The 20,696-nt window shown below is 39.6% G+C and overlaps 1 protein-coding gene across 1 annotated transcript in view; it reads right to left on the minus strand.

Annotated features, from left to right (window-relative positions):
• LOC126162327 (uncharacterized protein KIAA0513) overlaps nucleotides 1–20,696 on the minus strand; it is a 265,762-nt gene that overhangs the window by 75,282 nt on the left and 169,784 nt on the right. Inside the window, exons 4-5 of the mRNA XM_049918757.1 lie at nucleotides 14,030–14,128; nucleotides 5,216–5,385 (exon numbers count right to left, since the gene is read on the minus strand). Of these exons, the coding sequence (XP_049774714.1) occupies nucleotides 5,216–5,385; nucleotides 14,030–14,128 (269 nt within the window). The remainder of the gene's footprint in view (nucleotides 1–5,215; nucleotides 5,386–14,029; nucleotides 14,129–20,696) is intronic.

Raw genomic sequence — 20,696 nt, forward strand, 5'->3', positions numbered from 1 at the left:
TTTGGAATTGATGTGACAATTGTCCGTACTTTAGCTTATAAATTTTTGTATGTAGATCATTCTTTTCAGCCAACTTCTAGTGTTAACAAGCTCTGTAAACACCTGAATTACCAATGCTGCCTGTAAAAAGGTCATCCTCCAATGACACCCAGTAAATGGAAGAAGGTGCAGATCACACCCATCTACGAGAAAGATAGCAGAAGTGATCCACAAAACTACTGTTGAATATCCTTGACATTCATTTTTTGTAGAGTCTTAATAACATACTCTGACTTCAAATATAATCTACATCTACATCCATACTCCGCAAGCCGCCTGACGGTGTGTGGCGGAGCAGCAGTATCTCAAACAGATGACCACCTCCAAGCCTATTATCTTGGATTTGAAAACACTGATCATGTTTTAAATCCAACTTGCAGTTCTCTCACATGACAGAGGGAAAGCCATGGATCAAGGCAGTCAGGTAGATGCAGTATTTCTCGATTTGTGAAAGGCATTTGACTCAGTATCACAGCCACGCTTATTATCAAAAGTTCAGTTCTATGGGGACGTAAGAGAAATTTGTGACTGAGCTGAGGACTTTTTGGTAGGGGTGAAGCAGCGAGTTATTTTGCACAGAGAGCCATTAATAGATGAAAAAGTAACTTTGGTCTGCCCCAGGGAAGTATATTGGCACCTGTATATTATGCTGTATATTAATGACCCTGTGAATAATACTAATAAAAACCTCAGACTTCTGCAGATGTGCAGTTATCTATAGTGAAATACTATCTGAAATAAGCTGCATGAATATTTGTTCTGACCATTATAAGATTTGGAGGTCGTACAAAGATTAGCAGCCTGATTTAAATATTCAACAATGTAAAATTATACACTTCCAAGCCAAACAAATATAGTAGTATATGACTATAATACCACTTAGTCACAGCTGGAATTTGTTAGTTCATAAATATACCTGACTATAACTATGTGAAGGGATGGAATGACCACATAGTCTCAGTCATAGGTAAGGCAGATGGCGGACAGCAGTTCACTGGTAGAATACTAGGAAAATGCAATCAATCTACAAAGGACACTGTGAACAAAGCACTCATGCAATCCATCCTACAATATAGCTCAAGTGTGAAGGACCCATACCAACCACTACTTACAGCAGATCAATACATGGAGCATAGATGCTTGGTGGGGTCACTGTAGAGTGCTTTGTTTATTTGTTTGTTTGTGGCTCAAAAATGGTTCAAATGGCTCTGAGCACTGTGGGACTTAACTTCTGAGGTCATCAGTCCCCTAAAATTCAGAACTACTTAAACCTAACTAACCTAAGGACATTACACACATCCATGCCTGAGGCAGGATTCGAACCTGCGACCGTAGCAGTCGCCCGGTTCCAGACCGTGGCACCTAGAACCGCTCAGCCACACCGGCCGGCTGTTTCTCTCTGTGTGTGTGTGTGTGTGTGTGTGTGTGTGTGTGTGTGTGTGTGTGTCCGTGTGTCCTTTTGATAGAAAAAAGAGGTAGTGCTTAGATGTTAGTGTGAATGATGTTTTCTCTTATGTGTTTCTGTACTCCTCACATTGACTCCGCCACACACCGTCAGGTGGCTTGTGGAGTATGGATGTAGATGTAGATGTAGATCTGCTACGAGTGAGTTATTTGACATATACTGTTATAGTAGTATAATTTAAACATCATAAAATAAACTCACACATTCCTTTAAAAATGTATTTCCAGAATAATATACTGATCATTGTAACAAACAATGAAAAATCTAGGATGGAATGTAACAATATTGTGAAAAGGAAAGTTGCTACTCACCATATTGTGGAGATGCTGAGTCATAGATAGGCACAACAAAAGGACTGTCACAAATAACAGCTTTTGGCCAGCAAGACCTTCCTCAAAATTAGACAAAAAACATTCACATACACACTCACACAAACGCAACTCATGCGCACATGACCGCAGTCTGGTGGATTCAGTTGCCTGAGACTGCAGTCATGTGTGTGTGAGCAGCATTTGCCTGAGTGTATATTTGTGTGTTTGTCATGTAATTTTGACAAAGACCTTACTGGTCGAAATCTTTTATTTGTGACACTCCTTTTGTTGTGCCTATATGTGTCTCAGTATCTCCGCTATACACTGATCATTCTATTATACATTACTGTAAGAGTACGTGTGTGCATGCACAACAATGCTACGACTGAAGTTCAGTTGATAGAGTGGAGTGAGGGGTTGTGTTGGGTGGAGGGGGAGAAAAGAGACAGCAAGCAGAAGGGAGGATTAGGGACAGAGGGCTGATGACCCACAGGGTGCCAGCAGATGTACAAGATAGAAATGCAATATATGGGCAGCATAACTGGTAAGTTCAAGTAGCGCACAATGATGGTGAAATAAGGGAGTGGATTGAGAGTGAGTAAGAAAACAGAGGAAAAGTCAGAGGGCATGGCTGTGTGGGGTTAGCAGAGATTGAGGCCAGGAGGATTAGAGAAACAAAGGATTTGTTGCAAGGATAACTCCCATCTACATAGTTCAGAACAGCTGGTAGTGGGAGGAAAAATCCAGAAGGCACAGAATGTGAAGCAACTATTGAAATTGAACGTATTGTGCTCAGCAGTATGTTCCATCACTGGGTAATCAACTGTGCTCTTGACCACAGTTTGGCGGTGGCTATTCACTTCAGGTGGACAGTTGCTTGGTGGTCAAGCCCACATAAAATGCTGGGCAGAAATTGTGGAAGAATTGATATATGAAATGGCTTCTTTCACAGGTAGCTCTGTCTCTGATGGGATAGGATCAGGCTGTGATGGGACTCAAGTAGAATGTACTATGTGGGTGAACAGAACAGGTCTTGCACTTGGGCCTCACACAAAATGCTGGACAGTATTTGCAGCAGAGCTGATGTATGAGATGGCCTCTATCACAGGTAAGTCTGTCTCTGATGGTATAGAATCAAGGCTGTGACAGGACTGGATTGGAGTAGAATTACTGTGTGGGTGTATAGGGCAGGTCTTGTACTTGAGCCTTCCAAAGGGATATGATGCATATGGCATGGAATAGGGAGTGGTTGTGGAATAGGGATGGATCAGGATACTGTGTAGCTTGGGTGCTTGGCAGAATATCACTTTAGGAGGGGACAGAATGATTGTGGGTAGGTTGTCCCACATTTTCGAGGTCGACGATAGATAGTCGAAGCCTTGTGCTGAAGGATACAGTTTTGGTGTACCAGTCTGGGACAATATTGGACAATGAGGCAGTGGGCAGGGGAATGGGGGATGGTGGGGGGGGGGGGGGGGGTGCTCCTATGCAGCTGGTTCTTGGGGATGGTGGGAGTATTAGGTATGTGTTAATATATGACAGGCGAAATCTATTTGTGGACTAGATTGGGGTGTTAATGTCTCTCTGTGAAGGCTTTAGTGAGACTTTCAGCATACTGGGCAATGGAATGGTGGCCAGTCTATAAGGGATGATTTTTCTGGTTTGGAACGTATGACAGTTGTCAGAATGCAGGTACTGTTGGTTTATGGGCTTGACATGGACAGAAGTATGGACGGACCCATGAGAGAGGTGGAGGTCAATGTCTAGGAAGGTGGCACATCAAGCTGAGGAAGACCAGGTGAATCAAATGGGGAAGAAGGTTTTGAGGCTGTGATGGAATTAGCATAGGGTTCCTTGGCCCTGGGTCCAAATTATGAAGATATCATTAATGAACCTGAATTAGACAAGGGGTTGGCAGTTTTAGGAAGTTAAGAAGATTTCCTCTAGATGATCCATAAACACATTAGCGTAGAGGGTACCATGCCAATGCCCATGGCTGTGCTGCTGATTTATTTATACAAGGTCTAACAAGTTTAAGTGCAGATACACCCACTGATGAATGAGAATGGTATACTGAACAACATTACATCAGCATTTGTATCATTTGCAGACTAATAATTATAACTATTACAGTCATACATTTGTAGGTTGGGTAGTACCTCCAAGTATATGTGGCACAAGCAAGACATTAATGATCATTTTCCTCTGGGAAGCAGGTCAGGTACTGAAATGTCTACTTATGGATGCAAGACAGAGAGTCTATACTGACAGGTGCAGTCCACATTTTGGCTCAGTTACAATCATGCTGAAAACATTAGGTCATATAGTTTCTGATGTATTTGTGGGAAGACTGGGCAATACAGAGAAAGAACAACCAAGACACTGATGTGAGTTCATATTAAGGTATCACATATAAAATATCTGCACTTATACCCATTACATACCATGTATCTGTCCCTCAAAGGACAAGTAGTTATGTGTGAGGATGCAATTAGTTAGAGGTTTAAGGAATGAGGTGGTGAATTTTGAGTTGAAAGGATGCTGGGAGTGGTAGTGCTTGACAGCAACAAGGCCACAAGCATGAGGGTTATTGGTGGCATCAACAGCAATGAATAGTGGTCCAGGTAATAATGGTGTGAGGATGGCAAAAGTTGGTGAAGGATATGGTTTGTATTTTTAATACAAGAGGCTAGGTACAGGGAATTGGTTGGAAGTGTCTGTCAATAAGAATAGATATTCTTTCAATGGGAACATAGCAACCAATTACAATGGGGCATCCAGGATTGTTAGGGTTATTGGTTTTGGGTGGAAGCATGCAGAGGTCATTGGAGTGAAGAGGGAGATGGATTAGGGGGAAAGGTTTTAGGATGGGCCCAAGGATTTGAATGGTGATTTGAGGTTATGTTGGACTTCTGGGATGGGATAATTATGGCTTGGCTTGCAAAGGAAGGAGTCAGACAACTAGTGGATGCCTTCTGTTATGTAATCACTGTGATCTATCATGATGGTGATGAAGCTCTTGTCTGCAGGGAGGATGACTAAATCAGGGCCTGTCTTGAGGTTGTGGATGGCTGTTCGTTCTTTGATTGAGAGGTTTGTGTTCTTGGAAGGAGTCCTTTGGAAAGCTGGAGTGGTCATGTAGGAGGTGAGGAATAAGATAACCAGATAATATTCTGCCAGAGGTTTCCATACAATTTTTGTAAGTTGAAATAGACTAGTTGCTCAGAATGATGAAGAGCTATATTCTGTTGGACACTGTTGGTGCATAGTTATTTTGTTTGTGAGATAAATGAATGAAGGAGATCTATTACTGGCAGAAAAGGAGAATCTTATATTATTTACAGTACTGGTAATTATTGTGAGAGTAAGAACTGAACATAATTACGATACAATAAAATACCTGTGCCAATTGTCCAAATTTAGATTTCTGTTCTAGTGATATGGAGGAGCTGTCTCTGAATAAGTCTGCTACAAATTTGCGCATGAATTCAACAGATTCAGCCAAAATTTCATCAGACTGACTTTCATAACTTAGGCTGGAGGCCCAAGATTGTACTGAACCTTCAGACCCTGAAAGATAAAAATGCTGTTTCATTTATCAGAAAATTACTTTGTATTTGATATAATGTATAATTAAAATATTTGTCCCCTTTCTTTGTCTAAAACAGTAATCAGCACATTTTACAATTCAGTGCCTTATATATCTGGCTTACATAGATAAGACTCAGTTTAAATGATGGATTAATATTCATGTATGTTATTGAAAGTACACTACTGGCCATTAAAACTGGAGCATCATGAAAATGTTATGTAACATATATCAAACTGAAATGATGTGTTCTACATGCTTGGATATTCAAATGATCAGATTTCAGCACAGCCACACAAAGCAAGTAGGAGTAGTTCCATCTATATTCGGTATATAGAAAAAGATTATGCAGTGGGTTTCTCATTCAGAAATTGCATTTGAATCTTGATTATTTTATGTAAAGCTTGAGATTTCAACAGTGGGTAGCAAGGAGGTGCTTAAAACATCAATGTAGGCCTGTGCTGTGGTATTGCCATGCAAAACAACAAGGGGTGTAAGCCTCTCCATGAAAAACATGACCACACCATAACACCACCACCTCCAAATTTTACTGTTGGCACTACACACACTGGCAGATTACGTTCACCAGGCATTCACCATACCGACACTCTTCCATCGGATTGCCACATTGAGTACCATGATTTGTTACCCCACACAATGTTTTTCCACTGTTCAATCATCCAATGTTTACACTCCTTACGCCAAATGAGGCATTGTTTGGCATTTACCAATGTTACGTGTGGTTTATGAGCATACGCTTGACCATGAAATCCAAGTTTTCTCACCTCCCACCTAACTGTCATAGTAATTGCAGTGGATCCTGATGCAGTTTGGAATTCCTGTGTGATGGTCTGGATAGAAGTCTGCCTATTACACATTACAACCCTCTTCAACTGTTGATGGTGTCTGTCAGTCAACAGACGAAGTCGCGATGTACGCTTTTGTGCTGTACATGTCCCTTCACATTTCCACATCACTATCACATTGGAAACAGTAGATTAGGGATGTTTAGGAGTGTGGAAATCTCATGTACATATGTATGATGCAAGTGACACCCAATCACCTGACCAAGTTCGAAGTCCAAGAGCTGTGCAAAGCACCCCATTCTGCTCTCTCACGATGTTTAATGACTACTGAGGCCACTGTATGGAGTACCTGGCAGTAGGTGGCAGCATAATACACCTAATATGAGAAATGTATGTTTTGGGGGCTGTCTGGATACTTTTAATCACATAGTGCACATCTTGTGTCTAAACAGTAAACATCTAGTACTATGTATTGGAATATAACACTGATGTGTCATTATTGGGGTCTACTGTACTGCAATATCATTGCTTATGTTAAGATCCCATGACTGTCAAGTGAATATGAAATTGATGGCTTCAGGAGGTCAAACTTAGTGTCATGCAATATCTCTGGAGCCCTGCCTGGCTTAGTGCTCAAGAGGTCCAATTACAACAAGACAAGTGTGATGATGTCTGGAGCACCACTGACTGTTAGCAAGGTGACCATTGTTGTGGTTTCTCTTGACATGGCAGCAGAGAGCACTACAGCAACAGTGGCATGTCCCACATACAACACTGGGCACAAGTGTAACATCTTGCTGTTTTTTCGTGTAAATGCCACATATGTGTACAGCATCAAAGTAAAAATATTTATGTCTAGAGGCTCTCACATTGTCAGACTTCATATGTCATCATCATAGGGGTCCAGTACATAGTGTGATGGTGTGGGGTGACCCCCCACATCACGATCACCTCTGGTTTGCAAAATCGGTAATCTGGATGGCAGCCATTACAGCTCTGATGTGTTAAGGCATTGGTTGTGCCATCTCTTTGAGTTCTCTATGACATTATCTTTCAACAAGATAATGCAAGACTGAATGCTGCCCTTGCTATCCTAAGATACCTCAATATAAAGGATGTCTGACTGTTGCTCCGGCCAACACTTTGTCCACATCTCGCACTTACTGAAAACATCTGGAAATGGGTCACCGAGAATAGCATCCCACCACTCATCAGCTATTTTATTAAAAACTCAGACACAGATTTGAAGCAGCACGAAATCATGTACCCATATTTTTCATTCGAGATCAGTTCAACTTGATGCCAAACCACATTTATGCCATTGTTGATGTCAAAGGAAGCAGCTCTGCATTGTAAATTTTTCACCATGTATGCCCCCAGATTACCTAAAAATTTAATAATATATTATTACTACTATACAGTATATGTACAAGTAAAATTTCCATTATTTGCAGTTCCTTCTTGGTGTCCCAATTTTAATGGCCAACAAAGTAATTATTTATCATGTAATTACAAAAAAAACCTATTGTGTAAAGCTAAATTACCACTTACAGGAAAGAAATACCCAATGCTTCAGCAGTTCAGCACAATAAAGACTTAAATATAGCTATGTGTATGTGTGTGGACAAAAAGAATTGAAAAAAAATATTAAGTGCCTAGATGTGGAGTATAAAAATGAAGAAATGTGTCAAGTATAATATTATAAAGATAAATAAAATAAATAGAAGCATTAAAAATAACCACCAATGGTTGCAACATCTTCAGAATCTTGTGTAAAAGATAATGGAATTTCTTTTCCCAGGGAAGACAGAAGAAATGTGTGCAGCCATTTTAAATTTACAGGTAGTTAATGAACAATCTGATCCAATAAGAGACACAGCTACATGTCTAGCATCCAACTTTATGTTCACCTTTACTTACAACTTACTGCTCTGTCACATGTTTGGTCCGTTTTTTGCATATAGATGTTTGTTTGAATACATTCCAGAAAAATGGCATTGCAGGGTTATAGAAATGCTATACATTTTACCATGTGCAATAAGCAAAGACCATGAACCATACTAAACCAACTGAAAATTCATGTTTTACATAGACAAGCAAATGCAAGATTTAAAATTAACATACAAAAATCTGTACAGAACAAGCACAAATAATGGAAGTGTAGATCAGACTGAAGCATGCAAAAAAGCTTCAAACAGAAGAATGTTATGTTAAGAGAATGTAAATGAAGAAATGGGAAAAAGAAAGAATTGTAAACATTTGGAGTGAGTTGCTCAAATGAAAACAAAGATAACAGCAAAAACTGCATGTCACAATATGTTTACTGAGTGCTCAGCTTCTTCTTAGAACTGCTTGTGGCTTTATTAGCTCTTACAAAGAGTTAATAAATTATCCTGATCTTTTTAGATGAAGTACAAGACTTCTCTTGAGAAGTAGCCAATTTGTGAGACATGTTTATGTATTTCAAAAACTTAATTGAGCACCAAGAATATTATGACCAGTGCATCTAATAGGTTTGTTACTCAGCTAGGTACTCACACCAACTACTTTTCATTGAAACAAGTATTTTAAAAAAATGGTTCAAATGGCTCTAAGCACTATGGGGCTTAACATCTGAGGTCATCAGTCCCCTAGACTTAGAACTACTTAAACCTAAGGACATCACACACATCCGTGCCCATGGCAGGATTCGAACCTGCGACCATAGCAGCAGTGCGGTTCCAGACTGAAGCACCTAGAACCGCTCGACCACAGCAGCCAGCAGTATTTTAAAAGTCGTTAAAGATGTCTATAAACATCCATGAACCATGGACCTTGCCGTTGGTGGGGAGGCTTGCGTGCCTCAGTGATACAGATAGCCGTACCGTAGGTACAACCACAACGGAGGGGTATCTGTTGAGAGGCCAGACAAACATGTGGTTCCTGAAGAGGGGCAGCAGCCTTTTCAGTAGTTGCAAGGGCAACAGTCTGGATGATTGACTGATCTGGCCTTGTAACAATAACCAAAACGGCCTTGCTGTGCTGGTACTGCGAACGGCTGAAAGCAAGGGGAAACTACAGTCGTAATTTTTCCCGAGAGCATGCAGCTTTACTGTATGATTAAATGATGATGGCGTCCTCTTGGGTAAAATATTCCAGAGGTAAAATAGTCCCCCATTCGGATCTCCGGGTGGGGACTACTCAAGAGGATGTCGTTATCAGGAGAAAGAAAACCGGCGTTCTACGGATAGGAACACGGGTAAGCTACTACAAACAGCATAGTGAACGCATTATTGTGGCCAAGATAGATACAAAGCCCACACCTACTACGTAGTACAAGTTTATATGCCAACTAGCTCTGCAGATGACGAAGAAATTGAAGAAATGTATGATGAAATAAAAGAAATTATTCAGATAGTGAAGGGAGACGAAAATTTAATAGTCATGGGTGACTGGAATTCGAGTGTAGGGAAAGGGAGAGAAGGAAACGTAGTAGGTGAATACGGATTGGGGCTAAGAAATGAAAGAGGAAGCCGCCTGGTAGAATTTTGCACAGAGCACAACTTAATCATAGCTAACACTTGGTTTAAGAATCATGATAGGAGGTTGTATACATGGAAGAACCCTGGAGATACTAAAAGGTATCAGATAGATTATATAATGGTAAGACAGAGATTTAGGAACCAGGTTTTAAATTGTAAGACATTTCCAGGGGCAGATGTGGACTCTGACCACAATCTATTGGTTATGACCTGTAGATTAAAACTGAAGAAACTGCAAAAAGGTGGGAATTTAAGGAGATGGGACCTGGATAAACTGAAAGAACCAGAGGTTGTACAGAGTTTCAGGGAGAGCATAAGGGAACAATTGACAGGAATGGGGGAAAGAAATACAGTAGAAGAAGAATGGGTAGCTTTGAGGGATGAAGTAGTGAAAGCAGCAGAGGATCAAGTAGGTAAAAAGACGAGGGCTAGTAGAAATCCTTGAGTAACAGAAGAAATATTGAATTTAATTGATGAAAGGAGAAAATATAAAAATGCAGTAAATGAAGCAGGCAAAAAGGAATACAAACGTCTCAAAAATGAGATCGACAGGAAGTGCAAAATGGCTAAGCAGGTATGGCTAGAGGACAAATGTAAGGATGTAGAGACTTATCTCACTAGGGGTAAGACAGATACTGCCTACAGGAAAATTAAAGAGACCTTTGGAGATAAGAGAACCACTTGTATGAACATCAAGAGCTCAGATGGCAACCCAGTTCTAAGCAAAGAAGGGAAAGCAGAAAGGTGGAAGGAGTATATAGAGGGTCTATACAAGGGCAATGCACTTGAGGACAATATTATGGAAATGGAAGAGGAAGTAGATGAAGATGAAATGGGAGATACGATACTGCGTGAAGAGTTTGACAGAGCACTGAAAGACCTGAGTCGAAACAAGGCCCCCGGAGTAGACAACATTCCATTGGAACTATTGACGGCCTTGGGAGAGCCAGTCCTGACAAAACTCTACCATCTGGTGAGCAAGATGTATGAAACAGGCGAAATACCCTCAGACTTCAAGAAGAATATAATAATTCAAATCCCAAAGAAAGCAGGTGTTGACAGATGTGAAAATTACCGAACAATCAGTTTAATAAGCCACAGCTGCAAAATACTAACACGAATTCTTTACAGACGAATGGAAAAACTAGTAGAAGCCGACCTTGGGGAAGATCAGTTTGGATTCCGTAGAAATACTGGAACACGTGAGGCAATACTGACCTTACGACTTATCATAGAAGAAAGATTAAGGAAAGGCAAACCTACATTTCTAGCATTTGTAGACTTAGAGAAAGCTTTTGACAATGTTGATTGGAATACTCTCTTTCAAATTCTAAAGGTGGCAGGGGTAAAATACAGGGAGCGAAAGGCTATTTACAATTTGTACAGAAAGCAGATGGCAGTTATAAGAGTCGAGGGACATGAAAGGGAAGCAGTGGTTGGGAAGGGAGTAAGACAGGGTTGTAGCCTCTCCCCGATGTTATTCAATCTGTATATTGAGCAAGCAGTAAAGGAAACAAAAGAAAAATTCAGAGTAGGTATTAAAATCCATGGAGAAGAAATAAAAACTTTGAGGTTCGCCGATGACATTGTAATTCTGTCAGAGACAGCAAAGGACTTGGAAGAACAGTTGAACGGAATGGATGGTGTCTTGAAGGGAGGATATAAGATGAACATCAACAAAAGCAAAACGAGGATAATGGAATGTAGTCGAATTAAGTCAGGTGATGTTGAGGGTATTAGATTAGGAAATGAGACACTTAAAGTAGTAAAGGAATTTTTCTATTTGGGGAGCAAAATAACTGATGATGGTCGAAGTAGAGAGGATATAAAATGTAGACTGGCAATGGCAAGGAAAGCGTTTCTGAAGAAGAGAAATTTGTTAACATCGAGTATAGATTTAAGTGTCAGGAAGTCATTTCTGAAAGGTGCTACAGAAGAATGCTGAAGATTAGATGGGTAGATCACATAACTAATGAGGAGGTACTGAATAGGATTGGGGAGAAGAGGAGTTTGTGGCACAACTTGACCAGAAGAACGGATTGGTTGGTATGACATGTTCTGAGGCATCAAGGGATCACCAATTTAGTATTGGAGGTCAGCATGGAGGGTAAAAATCGTAGGGGGAGACCAAGAGATGAATACACTAAGCAGATTCAGAAGGATGTAGGTTGCAGTAGGTACTGGGGATGAAGAAGCTTGCACAGGATAGAGTAGCATGGAGAGCTGCATCAAACCAGTCTCAGGACTGAAGACCACAACAACAACAACAACAACATAAACAAGTCACAACATTACCATATATTGGGAGCAAGTGTTCACTGAAATCCACACTTTTGACCCATGAGATGCATGATTTTCTTCATACCTGAAAAATTTGAAGGGCGTAGCATCAAATCAATTTCATCATTGTCTGTTTCAGAACCACAGAAACGCAGTGCTGTACCTCTGACAAATACTACACCTAGAGACGAACATACACAATGAATAAATGCACATAATACTACCATAGACCATACCTTTTTTGGTATCTTTTGTAACAACCAGATGTACCCTCAGTATAAAACTGTCATCAACTCTTCTGTACTGATTGGTGACATATCACTAGTACTGATTGTTACACAAGCCATTACATTCTTTGGATCATGGGGTTTCGGTTTTGATTCCCACCTGGGTTGGGTATTTTTTCTGCTCAGGGAATGGATGTTTGTGTTGTCCTTCTTATTTCATCATCATTCATGAAAGTGGGTAGATCAGACTGTGTAAAGAGTGGGACTTTGTACAGACACTGATGACCATGCAGTTGAGCACCACACAAACCAAACATTATCATCATCATCTTACATGAGTTTGTTTGGTAACACTTACTTTATAAGTGACTGATCATTTTGGCAATCAGAAAGTAGGAATCTCAGTTTACTTTGCCAACTTCCTCTCAGTTACAGATAGAGCAAGTTTTGTGTCAATTCTATACTTAGCTTGAGATATATGTTGTACAAAGACAAGCAGTAAGGTTTATATGTGTCAAACATTTCAAGTTCCCTAAAGATGGCTAGTCAAACAATAAGGCATAGTCTAACAACAGACTTCCTCTCTTATGAAGTTTGGTAGTATCATTTGACCATAATTTCAAAAAAGTAGCATTTATAAACACGACTTCTGGACCACAACTGACCTTCAGTATCTACAACATAATGTAACAGTAAGAAAAGAAACAATTAATGCAGCCATACAAATATTTAAGCACCCCACTATTGGTCAACTTGTAGCTACTTTTTTCTTGAGCAAATGTATTGATTTTGAAAAACCAGGTGGCACATTCCACTTCCTAGTAAGACATCATTAACAAAGATAAAAAATTAGTCCTCAGCTGCACACTGTTTAAACTGTCATCTTCAGAATTGAAATAGGCTCAAACCACTGGTAAGCCAATGCCAATATAAGAATCGGAGGGCAGTGTCCTTTGCTACAGAGTCAATAAAACAGAGTGACATCTCTAACAGTATATGATACGTGTGATGAAAACTGCACATTGTATGTAGTATGTGCAAGAAAAGCCACTCACCAAACTAATACAAAGCTTTTTTTTTCTTTTTTTTTTTTTTTTGCAGCTGATAACTGACTTTTTTTATCTTTGTTGAAATATTCTGCAGCTGCTGGTCTACAGCTTTGAACAAAATCATAGATATCATTAATATCATCCATGCAGCTTGACCTAAATTAACTACGCATGTTCTATCTAACTGACAGCACATCTTCACACAAATATGGATGTTATGCAGTAGGAAGCATATTTCATTCAAGTACTCAAATCATGTATACCCTTCCCTTTTCCAATTATAAGCTACCCCCATCATTTCAGATGTTGGCAAGTCTTTATTGTTTCTACTTCAAGGCTATCATGATCTCAAAGGGACTTTGTATCCAATAGATATACATGATCAAATGTAGCACACCATTAAAGACAGAGCCTCAGGTCAGTTGGAGATAGATAGGGGATATAAGCTTTCTTGAGATGTTTGAGAAAGTATTGCAGCATTCACTGAACATAGTTTAGAAAAACCACTAAAAATCAAAATCAAACTGTTCGGATGAGTATCTGAATACTGCTTCTTACCAAATCCAGTTCCCTGAACAATGTATTGCTATCTCAGGGACTCCCCATTTAAATAAAATACTCACTCTTGACTCAAGAAGCAAAATGCAGCTAAACTATTGGTCCAACAGTGATATGCTCGGTTAAATTGGTGGATACAATTTTGATGACACAGAGCTTTTAGCATGTTTTCAATATCCTTTACCTGATCTGATCCAGTACTTTTTGCCGTCATGGTCAGAATCTATGCTCGTACTGGGTCCATAGCCATCACCATCACTTGCTGAACCACTGCTTGGTGCCTCTGTGAAATTCAGAATGAAGATAATATATTAGAACACATGCAGGCTGCATCAGTTATTTTAAAAATATTACACATCCAAATGTAAAATTTTGTTTGTGAGGTCGTAAGTGCTGTCCTCATAGTGTTTTCTGAAAGGTACTGTGGGCAACACCAATTTCACATGCAACTGACTGAGTGCTGTGATTTTTGGAACTTCTCCTGGCATAATTCCTGATGAAATAGTTCAGATGTCAGTGATCAAGAGAACAACAGTTCAACAAGTGACCATGTTGCTACTATCAGGGATGTGATGAAAAGTTTGCATAAGAAGTGGTGCAGGGCTTGTGTCTCCTGCCCCCACTCTGGCCTGGCTCTCTCTCTCTCTGCAGTTTGCATCCAGGTGAGGGGATGGGGCCAGCATCTTCCTCCTCCCATCAAAACATTGCTCCGTATGGGGTTTGCACTTAGAGATGCACATAATGATGACAACTTGATTGCTTGCTGAAATATGCCTGTTGGACAATGATGTCCAGCTGTTCACCCGTGAACTATTTTGTCATTAGTGATTTCTAATTCCACATGAGAAAGCTCTTGCTCTTCTGAGTTGCAAGTCAGAATAAATTGTTACCTTTCTCAGTTATTGTATTGTGGTACCAGTTGCTCCATTTCCCTCACACACTGAAACATTCTTGGAAACATGGTGTGTGTCAGATGCTTCCTGCATAGGTACTCTGCCTGACGTAACATGTCACAATCAGCACAGTTTCAGTTTGCTTGTCCGCATGAAAATCATGTTGTCTGTTAGTTCTGTAATGGGACACAATGCCATATGGCTAGCGGTGAGAGACTTCAGCTTGTGAATACAAACTGCAGTCTTAGAGACCTCTTATTGAGACTGACCATGTCAGTACACTTAACACTCAATATACAGTGCATTAGTGAAATTTCCTGGGCTCATTCCTAATTATGTACACTGCTTTGTTGGTCAGGCTTGTCTATCCCATGATGTTACAACCATATAAATAATAAATCAAATTGTTACATTGTTCAAACAATGAACAGTTCATAAATTCTTGCATTCTGTGGCAGAATTATCTCACAACACACTTGGTTTTATAGCTCTCAACTTGGCTGTTACAACCCAAAATTTCTTATTTCCAAGTGTTACACTTTAACTCCTGCATCAACTAAGAAAGCTTTTATCAAGATTATAGATACACCCTTTAAAAGGATGAGTAATTAGGTCACACCAACAGTTAAGCTTGGCACAACATCCATTATGAATCAGATAGCCACATGATTGTATACTGCTGGCATTTTGGAATTAAGAGTGATATAAATGTTTCCATAGGCCTTAAAGGTGTTATCTGTATTGTTTGTTTGAGAACATAGAGAGACTCCATTGTCATTAGCGTTCTCGTACCCTACTAGAAGACAATATTTTTGCTTTGGTTAGTGCTTCTCTTTTTGTCCTTTCACTGCAGTATTTATGTATCAAGTAAAAAAACAGACATTAGTTAAAAGGGAGCTAAGTGCTACTGCCAGATGCAACATATTGATCAAGGCAGCCAAGAACTATATCAGGTTAATAGCCAATATTAGTGTTTACACACAGCACTAGTAATGACTTAAAGATTTTTTTTTACATTTCTTAACTTTTTTCCAGATGCAAACCATGGAATTGTAACAAAATTGCTTGACAATGAATGAGAAAGTAGCATTCAGCATATTTTGTGTGTTTTTCTGTTTTTATTTTTATCTATTCATTTCCTTTTTTTGTCAATTTGGGTAACTATGAGAAAAAGAAAATTTATTCAATTTTATTGTTGAAATATGATAGGAAATCCTTCCCATGCACTGAAACAATCAGGGCCAGATTCACAGATGGCAGTGTCCTGAGTAAGAGACTTTTTGATCCTCTCCACCCATTCTATCCCTCCATCTCGTGCTTATTTTTGACTTCCTGCATTTTTAGTTTTCATATTTTTTAAACTCAAAATTAAGATTCCATTCAAGAAAAATTAAAATAATGGAATAAGTTAAAAGAAATGTATCAGGAACTCTACACTTAACCCATATCTGCCCACAGGGTGAACAAACAGCCCTCTGCAACCTGACAAGGTCTCCTGGACAGCAGTCTGACCTGCACAACACATGTGGCAGAGAGCAGCATTGAGCATCTGGCAGGCACCTACAGCAACAGAAGAGGAAAATGAATATAGGGGCCACAGCTGTAAGCAGTTTAATTTCCTATGTCAGGCAACTGATGGAAATGGACCCAAGCTAAAGATTCTTGCAGTGAATGCATATATGAGTAATTTCAAGTAATAGTTATTAGTACAGGTTTGTACACATCCATTGTTAGAAAAAGTTTGCAGCTGAGTGCTTATAGATGAAAGTATTTCATATGTATTATATTATTTTTAGTCAAATTTTTGTTACAGTAAATTACAAACATGGTTTAGAGATATGCATACAGATTTATCTTATAGAATTTTTCTACTACAGATCAACTGAAATATTTTTGTGGGTTGGTATGACATCTTGGGCATATATCGTGCTAGAAGTTCTTATTATTTTCTTTTTGAGATCTTGACAGATGCTTAACTATGAATGAAGTTTTACATGGACCCACCTTATGGAGGTACAGCAGACAGTGACTTTAGGAAAGAGGATTGTGACAGCATAAATGGGCTGAACTGAAATCAGTTACTCTCTCCAGGCAAGATGGTAGTACTGCAATGCAAAAACAGGGGTTATGAGGCCACCATTAGTGAGGTCAGCTCTACTAGTTCTTCTCAAATCTGTGAGCCAATTCCAAAGACATCTGAGACCAGTTCACGCAGGGCATGGTGGTGGCATCATTATCTTGATGAACAACCTCCCTCATCTGGGCAGTCTGACAGGGCTGTCAATGGTTCTGGTCCTTCTTTATGACATGGAAGACAGCACATCAGGCCATGCATATGCATAAAGAGAGATTAGCTTTCCCAGCAGGATAAATGACCACTGCCACCTCCAAAAATAGTGCTTATCCATACTAATATAATAAGTGTGCAAGTCACTCTGTGTCTGTTATGCTTTCATGACTAAACCACTGAACCAATTTTGATAAAATTTGGTATGGAGATAGCTTAGGAAGAACAGAAGCTACTTTAGAAAGTGTGTAGTAGAACATATTTATTGATTTGAAGAATATAACAAAAAGCAGGAACAATAATTGCTCTTTGAAAAAGCTATTTACTCTTTGACTTTTGAACTTTTTCCTTTTTCATATTTGTGAAATTGCTTTTATGTTTCTCATAATGCAATTCCACACAATGGAATACAATCCTCTACATGTTTAATCCATACTAGTATCAGTTACAAACCCATCACATCTTAGCCACTGAGTGTCATTTGTTCCTTATAACATTTGTTGTTTATACAATCCTCTACATGTTTAATCCATACTAATACTAGTATCAGTTACAAACCCATCACATCTTAGCCACTGAGTGTCATTTGTTTCTTATAACTTATTTGTTGTGTTCACATTTACGTGAACAATTGGTAGTTTTTTTTTTTTTTTTTTTTTTTTTTTTTTTTTTTTTTTTTTTTTTTTTTTTGCGCACATCTAATCTAGATGCAGGGGTTATCATCATCATCGACGTGCAAGTCATTGAAGTGGTGCCAAATAAAAAGACCAACATAATGCTTATATGATCCTCAACATGTTTAATACATGCCAATTCATGCTTTCATGCAAATATTATTAGTGGGAACTTACACTGACTGTCATATTTTCATGACTATAGTGCTGAACCAATTTCCATGAAATTTGGTGTGAGATAGCTTGAACCCTGATAGGCTACTTTACAAGATGGCAATGGTGTGGATGGTCAGCGACTCTTAGCTTCTATAGATTATTCTGTGATAGTGCTGATCCAGTGGTATTGTGCACATGGTTTATGACATTGAGTTCCTATACCAGTTGACAAAGTTGGAGAGTTTTGGTGGGGATACAACAATGAAATTGGATGGTAATCCCAAGAACCTTATTTAAAACTATTACTATAAGCTTCACAAATGTAACTCTGATTTAACACATAGTTCTAAGAGAGCTCAGTCTGTGAAAATTACTCGAAACCATCAAACCTCATGTGTTCATGTGTGCCATAACTTATATGCAGAATATCAGGAGGCCTTAAGAGCTACAGAGGCATTAGAACAGTCACAAGCCAATTGCATTTCAGACACTGAGTACCATGCATTTCATACAGCTTCCAAGAGCTCAAAAACTCACACTGGTGGCATCATTTAAAAGTTGTACCACAAACAGAGAGTCATATCTTTACATGTGGAATGTGTGAGGCTTTTGATGAGCCTGCATTTGATTATGGTCTATTAACTGACTATGTTAATCATAAATTAGTGATCACAGGAGGATGGATCAAAAATGTAGGCACCATAACCATTAAAATGGAAGGGAGAAACAGCTAGTATGTGTTGCTCGATGGCATAGTCTCACATACAGTACTAGATGAGCCAGAGAAACCTCAAAAAACTCTACTTCTGCATGACTGTGTTGAACTGAGGCATTTTAAAATATAGTTATAAATATAACACATGCTTTCAGATTCTATATACAGCAAAATTTAATAGAAATACGTTAATTATGTACCTACATACTAGCATTGAATTAATTTTTTATACATATGTGTCTACATCACTATATACACACACATCCCATAAAATTACTAGCTTACTCGCTCACCATCACTCATCATAACAGAACTGCTGATAAGTGAGCAAAGCAATGGGTAACAACTAGTACTCAATGAAAATAGTGAATCAGCTGAGTTCTTTGAGGTATTTTTGAATGAAGATGTCATAAGACACATTGTAAGGCCACATTATAATGCATGCTACTGAAAAATGTTATCACTAGTTTCTATCATTCAGGAGGCAAAATGCATTGTTTTCTAGATATATTGATTCTGTTTGGTTGTGTGCCTTTACCAGGATGCTGCACTATACTGATCAACCAGAACATTATGAGCACCAACCCACTATTGCTTTAGGTGCATTGAGGTGATAGCAGTGCCATCTGGTGAGGAATGACTGCTATTCAGACACACACACACACACACACACACACACACACACACACACGCACACACGCATGCACGCACGCACGCACGCACACACACACACACATTACATGTAGTATCAGTGAGCATGCTGCCTGTTTGTAGATGGGAAGGCTTGCAATGTTTCTGTGTTTGACAGATGGCAGACTGTGATGACTCAGAGGTTCAGCATGAGCATTTTGGAAACTGCATGACTTGTTGGGTGCCCAAGGAGTGCCATCGAAATGTCTTCAACACATGGTGAAATCAAGGTGAAACAACATGCAGATGTCATAGGGTTGGGGGGTCACCCTTTATTACAGATGTTTGAGGTTGTAGCCTGGGAAGACTGGTAAAACAAGACACACAGCAAACTCTGGTGGAACTAACATCAGACTTTAATGTTGGGCTGAGTACAAGTGTGCCTGAACACACAGTGCACTGAGCATTCCTAACAATGGGCCTCCATGGCTGACAACCCATGCATGTGCCAATGTTAACACCACGACATCAGCAACTGCAAATGAAAAGGGTCCATGGACATTGTCACTGGATGGTGGTTCAGTGGCAGAGGTTTGCATGATATGATGAATCCAAATACCTTCCTCATCATGCCAATGGGGGGATGTGAATCCGTCATCTTCCAGGGGAACAGCTCCTTGACATCTGTACTGCGGGATGGAGGCAAGCTGGTAGTGGCTCCTTTATGCTCTGGGGAACACTCAACTGGGCATCCATGGGCCCAGAGGAGCTACTGCAATGCACCACGATGACCAAGGAGTATTTTACACTGGTTACAGACGACATACAACCCTTCATGATGACCATGTTTCCCAAAGGCAGTGGAATTTTTCAGCAGGATGATGCACCATATTACAAAGCCAGGAGTGTGATAGAGTAGTTCGAGGAACATAGTGGCGATTTCCAATTGATGTGCTGGCCCTTCAAGTCACCAGATCTGAACCCGACTGAATGCGTCTGGGATGTGATTGAATGTGGTGTCCAAGCTCATTCCCCCCCCCCCCCCCCCCCCGGCATTTATGGGAATTAGGTGATGTTTTTGTGTGTGTGTGTGTGTGTGTGTGTGTGTGTGTGTAGATGTGGTGCCAACTCCCTCCAGTAACCTACCGAGGACTCATTGCTCCAAAGCCACGATGTGCTGCCACTGTTATCCTTGCCAAAGGTGGACTTATTGGCTGGCTATTAGGTAGGTGGTCATAATATTCTGGCTGATCAGTGTATACCGGGAGGCCAATGGAGATACCCACAATGTTTTTAGTGGCCAACTTTATGTGACATAACCAGTTCAAAGGGATACTGAGGTATTTTCATGTTGCAGATAAAGACAATTTACAACAGGTGACAAAATCGTTAAAATTCACCCATTGTTTAACATCATTAAAAAAAAAAATTCTCATGTAGCTCTCATTAAGAAAAACTTTAGTACCGAGAAATCAATGATACTCTATTATGAGTCT

The sequence above is a fragment of the Schistocerca cancellata genome, chromosome 2 (assembly GCF_023864275.1).
Source record: "Schistocerca cancellata isolate TAMUIC-IGC-003103 chromosome 2, iqSchCanc2.1, whole genome shotgun sequence".
NCBI lineage: Eukaryota > Metazoa > Arthropoda > Insecta > Orthoptera > Acrididae > Schistocerca > Schistocerca cancellata.